The sequence below is a fragment of the Antrostomus carolinensis genome, unplaced genomic scaffold (genome assembly GCF_000700745.2).
Source record: "Antrostomus carolinensis isolate BGI_N321 unplaced genomic scaffold, ASM70074v2 scaffold21335, whole genome shotgun sequence".
NCBI classification, from domain to species: Eukaryota; Metazoa; Chordata; class Aves; order Caprimulgiformes; family Caprimulgidae; genus Antrostomus; species Antrostomus carolinensis.
The window spans coordinates 1-11,561 of NW_010318686.1; the positions used below are offsets into that span (position 1 = coordinate 1).

General features: G+C 40.0%; 1 protein-coding gene across 1 annotated transcript; it reads left to right on the top strand.

Annotated features, from left to right (window-relative positions):
* Positions 1-45: 45 nt before the first annotated feature.
* On the top strand, positions 46-9,054 carry LOC104520165 (UV-stimulated scaffold protein A; the record flags this gene model as incomplete). The annotated part of the gene is made up of 5 exons (XM_010169008.1): positions 46-376; positions 5,289-5,409; positions 6,579-7,013; positions 8,203-8,312; positions 8,926-9,054. Coding segments are annotated over 5 exons (1,126 nt in total), but the record flags the coding sequence as incomplete, so codon positions are not given.
* Between the last annotated feature and the right edge of the window lie 2,507 nt (positions 9,055-11,561).

Below are 11,561 nucleotides of genomic sequence, written 5' to 3' on the forward strand. Positions count from 1 at the left end.
TTTTTTAATTACCCCCTGTAATTTTTTCTGTTTCTCCTTGGCCAGGTCCTCAGAGGAGCACATCAGCCATGCCTATCACCTGCTGATGACTCGGCTCAACGAGGAGCACGCCGAGATGCGCTTCTCGGCTTTCCAGATCGTGCAGGAGTTGTTCACCCGATCCCATCAATTCCGGATGCTGATTATTTCCAACTTCCAAGAGTTCTTGGAGCTCACAGTGGGGATAGACCATGAGCAGCCTCTTCCCCCACCCAAAGAGGTGGCACAGAAGCTGAGGAAAGCTGCCATTAAGTCGGTGCAAGACTGGCACGAGAAATATGGAGAGGCCTACAAGAAGCTTGCTCTGGGATACCACTTCTTAAAGCAGAACAAGAAGGTAGTCTGCATTCTTACTTCTGTGTGTGTTTTTAGGTGATGGTCGACAGGTGAAAGGAGGGTGTAGAGAGGTGGGGGTGGGTCTGTTCAACCAAGGAACAAGTGACAGGACCAGAGGAAACGGCCTCAAGTTGTGCCAAGGGCAGTTGAGATTGGATGTGAGGAAGAATTTCTTTGCTGAAAGGGTTCTTGGGCATTGGAAGGGGTTGGCCAGGGCAGTGGTGGAGTCCCCATCCCTGGAGGGATTGAAGAGTCGTGTAGACACAGTGCTGAGGGACATGGGTTAGTTGGGGACTTACCAGTGCGGGGTTAATGATTGGACTCGATGGTCTTAAAGGTCTTTTCCAATCTAGGCAATTTGGTGAGGTGTTTAAAGCCAGGAAACCAATACATTGAAAAGCTGTTGGAAACAATGTTGTCTTTAGGAGGCATCCCGTTGAGCATGGCCTTTGAGAAACAAACCCCAAACTCTTTGTTCATCGTGCAGTATTGTGAAGTTTTAAAAACCCCAGGCTTGTGCTCAGAGCTGGGCTCAACTGGCCTTTTCTCAGAGTGTAAAAAGTATTGATCACCAGTAGGCTTTCACCCACTGATTCCTACCTGAAACCCCAAAGTCTGGCCTTTTTAGAAGGGAAGTAGTGATTACACTTTAAACTGAAGATAATCAGCTGTTAAGTCTTTCTGTACCAGTTTAAAGCAGCCTGACTTCTGTACTGAGCTGGCCAGTTCTAGTGTCCAGTCACTGTCCAACAGAGACAGTGAGTGTGGGTGCTAGCCTGCCCTCAGCTGCAGGGATACTGTGTGTTGTACAAGAAGTTTTAGTAAAGAAGAGTTTATTATATGTAAACACTCGCTTTTAGCTTTCCCTTCAAGGCTTTAGGTTACTGTACTTTTGAACATTCTTCTGCTTTATTATGTCTTTTGAAGTGCAAACAGTAAAATTGGGAATACTATTCTAGCATTCACACAGTCTACAATAATAGTACAAGGTTTTCAATAAATATATTGATTCTCTTTCTCTTCAGAAAGACAGATGTTCAGTGTTCCTAGAAGTAGATCAAAAACCTTTGAATAAATGATGTTTACCATTGTTCTACTTCCATGCTAAGCTAAGTGTACTCTACTTCTATTATTTATTGTACTTTGTTATTTTTCTATACAGTTTTTGCTTACAAAAGGTGATTGTCTTTGAATCCTCCCTTATTGTCTTGTTTAATAAAGGAAAAAAAATAATAAATGAAAGTGACAAGGAAAAATGCAAGACTGAGATGAAGGAGTTTGTACATGTAACACGGTTTTACCAATTGGAACACCCAAGCGTACAAGTTTGCCGATGTTTGGCGTCTCTGTCTTTGCTCCTGTGGTTAATGGCAGCTCCCCAGTTACGGCTGGGTGATCCCTGGGTGTATTTGTGATACTAAGCTACTCGGCAGGAATGGCTGTCCTGTTTCCTAGAGCAGCTGAATTTGAGTAATTCTGGAAACATTAGTACCAGTGGAAGCAATCTGATGTAGTTTGGTAACTCTCGTACTTAAACAGTTGAGATGAGCCAGCTGACCTAACTAGCCTTTTGCCAGCTTAGTGCTTGAAGTGTGAGAAACAACCAAAGGATTTGAGGAGGGATTTGTACTTTCTAGTAGTAAAGTACATCTGCTGTTCTGTATTGCAGGTTTGGCACAGTCGTATAGGACAACTTGACAGGAGTATTAGTTGTGTGTGTGGTTTGTGGTTGTTGGTTGGGGTTTTTTGGTTGTTTTTTTTTTTTAATTATCAGCGAAATCACCTTATAACCCGTTGATCAGAGATGACAACTGCTGCCCTTTTAGGGTATAAACATGTAAAGCTACTCACTGTTGTGTCCAGTTCTGGGCCCCACAGTTCAGGAAGGACAGGGAACTGCTGGAGAGAGTCCAGCACAGAGCCACCAAGATGATGAAGGGAGTGGAGCATCTCCCTTATGAGGAAAGGCTGAGGGAGCTGGGGCTCTTTAGCTTGGAGAAGAGGAGACTGAGGGGAGACCTCATTAATGTTTACAAATATGTTAATGTCATGAGGATGGAGCCAGGCTCTTCTCAGTGATGCCCAATGATAGGACAAGGGGCAATGGGTGTGAGCTGGAACACAGGAGGCTCTGCTTAAACTTGAGAAGAAACTTCTTTACAGTGAGGGTGACGGAGCACTGGAACAGGCTGCCCAGGGAGGGTGTGGAGTCTCCTTCTCTGGAGACATTCAAGACCCGCCTGGACGCCTTCCTGTGTGATGTCATTTAGGTTCCTGCTCCAGCAGGGGGATTGGACTGGATGATCTTTCGAGGTCCCTTCCAATCCCTAATATTCTGTGATTCTGTGATAGTAGGTCCATGTTAGTAGATACCTATATAAATGTTTGACTTCAAGAACAAGTAATATTTCAGTCTATCTGAAAACAATTGTTTTCAAACTCCTGTCTCAAAATTTAAAAAAAAAAGAAGATAGGAGGGGGGGAAAAAAAGATTTTAAATATTTCCAAATGTTTGCGTATTTGGGCAACTGAGTCATATTATAGTATCTTTGCACTTGAGGAATGCATGGATGGATCACAGAGTGAACAGGATTTGAGCAGTTTAACGTACAGTATCTTGCTGCTGTACTTCAGTATTTTCCCCAAAGTTGTGGTAGTTGTTATCACCAAAATGTGGTTGGATGGGTTCTGACCAAGTTTGTGGGTTAGTGCTGACCCCAGGTAGCAGGTGAGTCCATGCACACATCCATAACTCAGGCCTCTGAGTTATTCAGACCTTGTGAGGCTTCTGTAGGAGGCCACTGTGCCCTGTTTGGGCAGCTCAAAGCGTTGTGTGTGCTGTAGGCTTGGTTGGTGATGGTGTCTAGTATGTGAGCTGTGCTCTTGATTTGGCAGATGTTTTAAGAAGGGCATCTGGCCCAGTGCTGAAGCATGAAACAACACAATGGAGCAGCATGTGGCTGGTCATTTTGGGACAGAAAATGGGCAAGAATGGGCAAATGACCCTAATGCTGGTCTTCTGGTATGTGGCAGAAGTTGTGATTTAGGAAATTAGGGCTAATTTCTTGTTTTCTGTACAAATCCAGTCTGACTGCCTAGAAACAGTAGCTGTAGTTCCTGGTTCTGTATCTTTGTTCCATTTTTGTGGGTGATGTTGCTCTTTGGGAGGATCTGTTTCTCCTGCTACTGTAGGTGAACTTGGTAGACAAATCAGATCCCGAAAACCGAAAAGCTCACCCAGGTGCTCCATCTGCTGCTATAGGTTGTGAAACCAGTTCTTTTCCCTACCTTCCCTCTGCCCCTCTCATTCCCCAATAAAAAAAGAGCTTGGCAAGTGTGCTTCTCTTCCTAAACTGGTGGAGACTCTCCATGCCAGTTTCTGTATCAAGTATCCTTTTGCTTCTAGCAGCTTTTATGTAAAAAACATTTGTCTTTAAATTGTTTACATAAATAATACTTGTGAAAACCTTATGACTTATTGCACACTGTAGGGAATGTTGAGCAGTAGAAACATTTATATAGCAAGATATTTTAGCACATTGTTAAGCCCAAATTCAAGCATTATTTTTTTAACTTCCATAGTGTTTAATGGAGTTACCTACTTGTTTAATGCTGAACAAATATGAAAAAGTTCTTGTAATTCTGAGATGCAAAATTCCTGCTTCTACAAAAAATATGCCGACTTCAGTTGTAGAATGTACTTGGTTTGCTTTACCTGTGGCTAGTAAGTCCATGTACACGTTACAGGAGAGATCTTCTGGAACTAGACAGAAAGTGAGATTTATTTGTCCTGTATAGAGTGATCTCAGTGTTGTGGTGGCCTCTGCCTCATCAGTGAGGTTCAACTTCACTGTTTCTCTCTTGTGTGACTCCAAAATGTTGGTGTAGAATGTCAGGATCTGGGAACCATTAATGAATGTTGACAAGCTTGATCATCTGGCAGTGGCAATAATGTTCAATGACAAATATTCAGTGGTAATTGTAATACAGACAGCACTGGAGAGTCTACGGACTCAGCAGCAAAACATGGGCTTGTTCAGCACTCAGCATAATCTGTATTGAAGTTAATGAAAGTTATGAGCTGGCAGGCAAAAGAAAATACTGTGCTTCTTTTTTTGAAGGGATTTCCTTATGCAATAATACAATCAAGACTCCTTTCCTTAAAATAGAAGCGAAAAATATTTATATTTTAAAGCCCTTCTAAGAACAAACTAAAGAAAAAAGCCAAACAGCAAACCACCCATTGTAAATATTTTAAGTAACAGCATTTTGTCAGATTTATTTTTTTATTTTAGTCATAAGAAAATGAAGTGAGACTGAATTATAATCTTTCCTTCAATCCCTAAATTAAAGAAATGTAACTGCAAAATCCAAAATTTGGTCTTTTTCATGAATTTGAATGTTGTCTTTTCTACTTCCCTGGCTTACGAAGTTCTTCAGTAAGTGATGTGTACACTTGTGATAATAGTGCTTACAAATTTTCCTAAACTTCTTTTACTAATAGTGTACCTAGTGGGATGTTTTCATGTAATTTGAATACTTACCCTCCGTAGTCTCTTCCTGCCCATTCCCCCTCACCCCATGTCTCCAGTGCTGTCACAGGGATCTCCCAAAGCTTAGTTTATTCCTGCAGTCTAGATGTGGAAATCTGTTTTGTTTTTCTGCCTTATGATTCCTTTCTGAAGGCCGTGCGTTCTCAGCAGTCTCTTATTAGCAGAAGTAAAAACTCCATTCAGAACTACTGTAGTTATTGATTCTAGGAGGAGAAGAGATAAAAGGAAGTACTGCTGAGCTTCTGGCTGATCGCTCTTGTTAGAGGATTTTTCACCGCAGATAAGAATCTTAGGAAATGGATTTTCTGTATATTTCTTAGGAGGAATGTTATACTTTTTTTTCCTTAATTTCTTCCTTAGGTGGATTTTCAAGATGTGCATGCCAGAACTGTGGCTGAAAGGAGGAGGGAAGAGGAGAAGCAAAAACGACTGGATAACATTTACAAAGAAAAAGCCAAAAGAGCTGAAAAAGAAATGGAAGGTGAGTTTCTTCGGTTCTTCTACTGGTTTGGAGGGTGTTTTTGTCCGTTTTTAAAGCAACTTTTAAAGTTGTTATAAAACAAATGTGAAGGGAACGGCTATCCAAATAATAGGTGACTGCAGTGGGCGGGAATAGTACGTTTGTTAGAGCTTGACCTTCTGTACTTCTCACCTAAAGAATTATCAGAAGAAACAAGTGACAGTCCTGTGAGCTCAGCACGAAAAGATAGCAGAAAAAAAAGTTAGCAAGAAGAGGTTTAGTCTAGTAATTCAGTGAAGTATGAATGTATTATTTCAAGCAAGCATGCTATGAGACTTTTTGGAGCTAGTGGCTTAATTTCTGAGTCTGTGAACAGGCAGAGACTTCTCAATACCTTGTGGACTGATGACCTTCATTATATTGTATATACAGCCATCATGTTCTAGAAGTATGTGTGGTGGTCTGCACAGAAATCCTGGATGCAGTGTAGTATATCTATGAAAAGTATCATACTACTGATAAAAATATATCTAACTGGGGGCTGAATCTATAAGCAATGTGTGCGTAGCAAGCATCTATAATACAAAAGAATAGAGATAGTAAGTATATTACGTTGCAGTTACAAAGGGTTATTTAATTAAATTACTTTGGTATCTGCAATCTGCAGTTGTGTCTGCATTTATTCTGCATGCTGGAAATGTTCTCATGCTTGAGGGTGGAATTTTAAAGAGATTTAACCTTCTTAAGTCACTTTTATTGGTAGCATCGTTTTCAGCAGTAGCATATATTCATGACTGCAGCTACAAGCAACTGTAATGTTCATGGCTGTGGAGTGAGTACCTGCCAACATCACTAAGAATGTCCTCATTGAACCTCATTCTCCTTCAAATTCTGTCAAGTATTTGCATCATCTTTGATGCATAGTGAAATTTTAGAAAGGATAGGAAAAGGAAGAACACTGATTTTAAATTCCTCGCTCAAGATGTTCTAGATTTCCTGCTTAAGAAAACTGTTAGCACTTTTATAAGGACAATTTCTGCAATGGAGAGAGTCTGTATGGATAAATTACCACTGATTACTGGATAAATAGATTACCCTTCTGGCAGTTGTGTTTGGTTTGTAGATCTGCTATGGAGACATTAGCATTTTACATTGTTTTACAACATTCTAAAACAATTGTCTCTTGATAGAAATGTCCCAAGAGGTTGCCAACACGCTGACAGAGATGGAAAACTGTTTCCGACTTCTGATGCCAGATCCTTTTGACTTCACTGTGAATGAGACAGAGCTGGAACCCAACAAACAAATGACTGCTAATGACGATAGACCTGCATCCTCCTTGTCTTCCCAGGTGGAAGTTGACCAGTCCTGTTTTGGATGTATGGATGATGAACAGCCATGCTGCAGCAAGGACATTCTCTCTGTTTCTCAGTGTGTCAGAACTGATAAAAACAAAGAGTTAGAAGAGAAACAGGAGAAACTGGAGCAGAAAGAATTAGATGGAGGCACATGCTTGGAAGTTCAGTCTGATGCCCCCGCTCTCAATGATGATGATTACCAGACTTTTGTTAGGAACCATGGGCTTATTTCACATAAATATACTCTCGACCTTGAAATCTCCACAGGTATTTGGAAAAAATTTTTCACATGCAGCTGGAGACAGTCTTTGTGTGAAGTCCTTTGTAGCTGGATTTTTTTTCCCCTATGTCTTAAATGCTTGGAGTTCCTGAACACCATTTATTTTGGAATTCTTTTCTATTTCTGGTTCAGCTAATAACCTTTGTTAGGTTTGAGCGTCCTTGTATGTGTTTTACAGATTTTATTAATTACCTTTTAAGAATGAACTTTGGTATTGATTGTTGTAACCATATTGCAGGGCTTCATAGTACCTGGAATAAGATGAGTTTCCTGTGTTTAAAAAAAGTTACCATCTGTTACAGTTTATAATTTTATTTTCCATATGCTTCACTGTTCACCTCTTTCTTTCTTTCTTTCTCTTTATACCTGTGGTAAACTACTAATTTAAAAATCTTACAATTGGCTGTTTCATAGACTTTTTTTCCTTGCTATTGACAACTTGCAAGAAGCAATAAGTAGAGCTCTGCTAGGGAGTCTTGAGGATTATGATTTCACCTTTTTTAGGTGCAGCTAACTTTGCTAACGTTGTAACTTTGCTAATATGAATTACCTCTAGAAAAATTAGGATGGTTTGTGTTTTGGTAGTTGAAGTGAAGTCTCTTACAAACACTGTCCTAACAGAATTTGACATGCAAACAGTCAGTAAGACGCGTATCTACTACTGTGCTTGCAGGGAACAGAATTGGAAACGTACCTGTGGGGCTTAAGAATGACTAAGAGGTGACAAGTACCATTTTCACTTGGGTAGTGGCACACTTGGCTGCTTTGGTAATCGAGTCCCTATTGCCAGTGGGGCAGGGATTTTTTTTTTATATTGTATATGTAGAAACATATCAGTAAGGCCTGGTCCATTGATTGGAACTTAAAGACAAGTTGTAATGTAAATAATAAGACTGTACTTCTCTGTATTTTATTTAGTGATTCCTTAGTAGTGATGGCTTAACAACTCCCTCATCACTGGACTGAAAGCTTTTTCTCTTTTTTTTTTTCTTGAATGTGTGGATAATGGTAGAATAATTAGTACTGAACAGAGAAACATTCTGATGTTTGTAACTTTCCCTAAAGTGTTCAAATATTTTTGAAAGGTTCATGTCTACTTCTGCTTAGCTGTTTTAGCTCCTGTAGTGAAGATACTATAGACGTTGTGCACTAACTTTTTTCCTCTGTTTTGATCAGATATAAAAGTGGATGAGAATGAGGATAATACTGCCATAATAAACAATGTCATGGATGCTCACAAACTCCTCAGAAATAAGTTCTGGCCATCTGTGCAGTCCTGGATTCAGGTAGGATGAAGAGTAAATGTTTTTTGTTTTTGTTTTTTTTTTTAATAAAAACATGGTGAAGCAAGGATTGGGGTACAGTAAATTTGAGGAAGAGTGAGCAAAAAGGAAATTAAGGTTGAAGAAATGTTGGTGCAAATAGAAAAGATTTCTAGCTCAGTAGGGGTGGACAACAGGAGACTGCAGGAGCTACATAACTTGTTTGATGGCTCCCAGCATTAGGTATGGTGTTTTGTTTTGTTTTTTCTTTAAAGATACAGTAAAATGGAGTTTCTTTGCAAAGGGTTAAAGTAAAACACAGTTTGTTTTTGTCAGACATGTCTGTATCAGAAAAACAATGTGTCCTTTCTCTCAGTTGATTCTACTGCTCAGGAGCTTGTGCATTTGGCACATAGAAATACACTCTCAGGAGATGTTTATATCAGCTGTTCATTCTTTGTTTGTCTTCTATTAGCTTTCATATTTGAGGTAGGAGAAGTGGCTTCACTAATTGTTACTTGTAAGATCAAGGAGTTTGTGAAAATGTTGTTTCATTAATTATGAAGGAAAACTGAAAATGTGTTTTGGCTCAGATGTCTAGAAAAAAGAATAAGAATGTTGATTTCTTGCTTTGCAGTTATTTACCAGAGCAGGAATAAATGATGATCGGCTAAGATGTGCCATTGATCTCAAGAATAAATTGGAGACTGCTATGAAGAAATACAAGGAAATGAACATTTCCTTTAAAGAGAGGAAAAGAAAAGTGGTGAGTTTCTTAAAATTCTGTTTTATTAGAGCAGACCATTAGTAAAATGCACTCTCTCTTAAGCCTTAATCTGGCAAGCTTTTCAACACAAGCTTTATTGATAAGTACACTAATTCAGCTGGTTGTAGCTTCACTCAAGGAAGTTTCACTAAACAGGTAGTATGCCAGGGGCCTGGTTAGACAAAACCATGTAAGGCAGCACTGTTGTTGTTTAGAATAGGGAGGGAGTTAAGTTCAGATTTTATTTACTCTTAGTTTCTTCATGTGTAACACTGGTATGTCCTCAGCTTCTTTCCTGCATATTTGTTAGTAAACACTGTATTACTCATGTTCTTTTACAACTTGCTAAACTATACTAGTGTCTCACAATTCAGGAAAGTAGTGTTTCTGCTTTGGAGCATTTACTCTCTTTAGTGAGCATGTAATGTGACTGAGGTTATCTTGAAATAATTTGTTGTTAAATAAAGCTTTAAAGTGTCAAAATATTTCACAAAGATTAGCCACCTATGACAGTTTTTGTGAAATAGGTAAACTTGTGAATAAATGGATGCTGAAAGATCAAATACTTTATTCAGATCCATAAAGGGAGTCTATGACTTGTTTATAGCTAAAAAGCAGAGCTACGTAGTATTAATTTCTGTTGTTTGCCATCAAATTAAATTACTGTGTAGCTTGATATAAAAACCAAGTGTCTTGGGTCAGGATCCAGTGCAAAGTCTGGTTTGTGACTGGATTGTAAGAATTTGATCTGAACATTATACCTTGGACTAAATTGTGGTTGCCTCATTTAGCCATGACTGAGTGTTGTAGGCTTTGCTTTCATTATGCAAATGAAGCTTTATCAAGATTAATCTGGTTCATCACCTTAATACCTACTGATGTACCACATCAGTCAAAAATGCCAACTCTGAATGAAAAGTACTGAAAGACTGTCTTGTCAGAGGTTTGGTTTTTTTTTTCCTCTGGTGAAATATGTGTGCTACGTTTATGCAACCAGCTATGAAGGAATCCAGACATCTGCTGTCATTCCTGCCATTTGCTTGACAGGACTTCATTTGCTGCACCTCTGCATGGAATATTGGTTGCTATATTTCTTGCAAGATATAAAGGATGTTCAGGCCTTGATTTTTGTGTGTGTGTGTGTGCGCATGTGTATGTGTTAAAGTGATATTGTTACCACTTCTGGAGATTGATCAATGCTATCTATATAAGATTTGAAAGCTAATAAATTCCAGCATTAGCAGGAGAAAAAAAAAAGGAAAATAAACATAGCAGTGCTCACAAAGAATACATTCAAAATGAAGCAATGCAGATTGAGGGATTAAGTTAAGCATCAAAAACAATATATAATTATTCCTAGGGTTTTTCTCCAATGCAAAATACCCAAATTTAGTGTTGGTGCTGAGTTACTTTAAATTTATAACCTGAACATATAGAGCTTTGTACTGCAAAAGGAAAGTGTATAAATTATCTTTTATTTGCATGTGAAATGACTTTGTTGCAACGTAAAAATGCAGTAAAATGAGTCTGATAGAACTAAATAAAGAGCATCTCTTAGCCTGTCATTGTTAAATCCCCATCTGTCAAATATTTATGCGTCAGCATATGAAACACTACATGCAGCTCGTCTTTAATTCAGCGTTGCTGTCTGCATTAGGTACTGTTGCTTCTGTCCCTACATCCTTGTGTCAGTGGAACTGTAGTTCTTGCTATGCCAAAGATTTGCTGTTTTCTGTATCTTTAGATCCAAGAGGAGTGCTGAGTCTGTCCTGCAGGGCACTGGCTCACAGCCATCCATCATCCAGTCCAACCATAAACCCAGCATTGCCAAGTTCACCACTAAACCATGTCCTTTAAATACCTCCAGGGATGGTGACTCCACAATCCCCCCGGGGATGGTCCCCCCCCCCCCCCCCTGCCCAGCCTCTTCCACTACTTGACAACCCTTTTAGTGAAGAATTTTTTTGCTAATATCCAACCTAAACCTCCCCTGGCGCAACTTAAGGCTGTTCCCTTTTCTCCTATCACTTCTTGCTTGGGAGAAGAGACCAACACCCATCTCACTACACCCTCCTTTCAGGTAGTGGGGGAGAGCCAGAATCTCTCCCCTCAGCCTCCTCTTCTTCAGCCTAAACAACCCTAGTTCCCTCAGCTGCTTCTCATCAGACTTGTTCTCCAAACCCTTCCCCAGCTCCATTGCCCTTCTCTGGACATGCTCCAGCACCTCCATGTCCTTCTTGGAGTGAGGGGCTCAAAACTGAATCCAGCACTCGAGGTGCCACCTCACCAGTGCCCAGGACAGGGGCACAATCACTTCCCTGGTCCTACTGGCCACACCACTATTTTTGATCCAGGCCAGGATGTTGTTGGCCTTCTTGGCTACCTGTGCGCGCTGCTGGCTCATGTTCAGCCACTGCTGACCAACACCCCCAGGTCCTTTTCTGCCAGGCAGCTCTCCAGGCACTCCTCCCCTGGGGTTGCCTGGGGTTGTTGTGACCCAAGTGCAG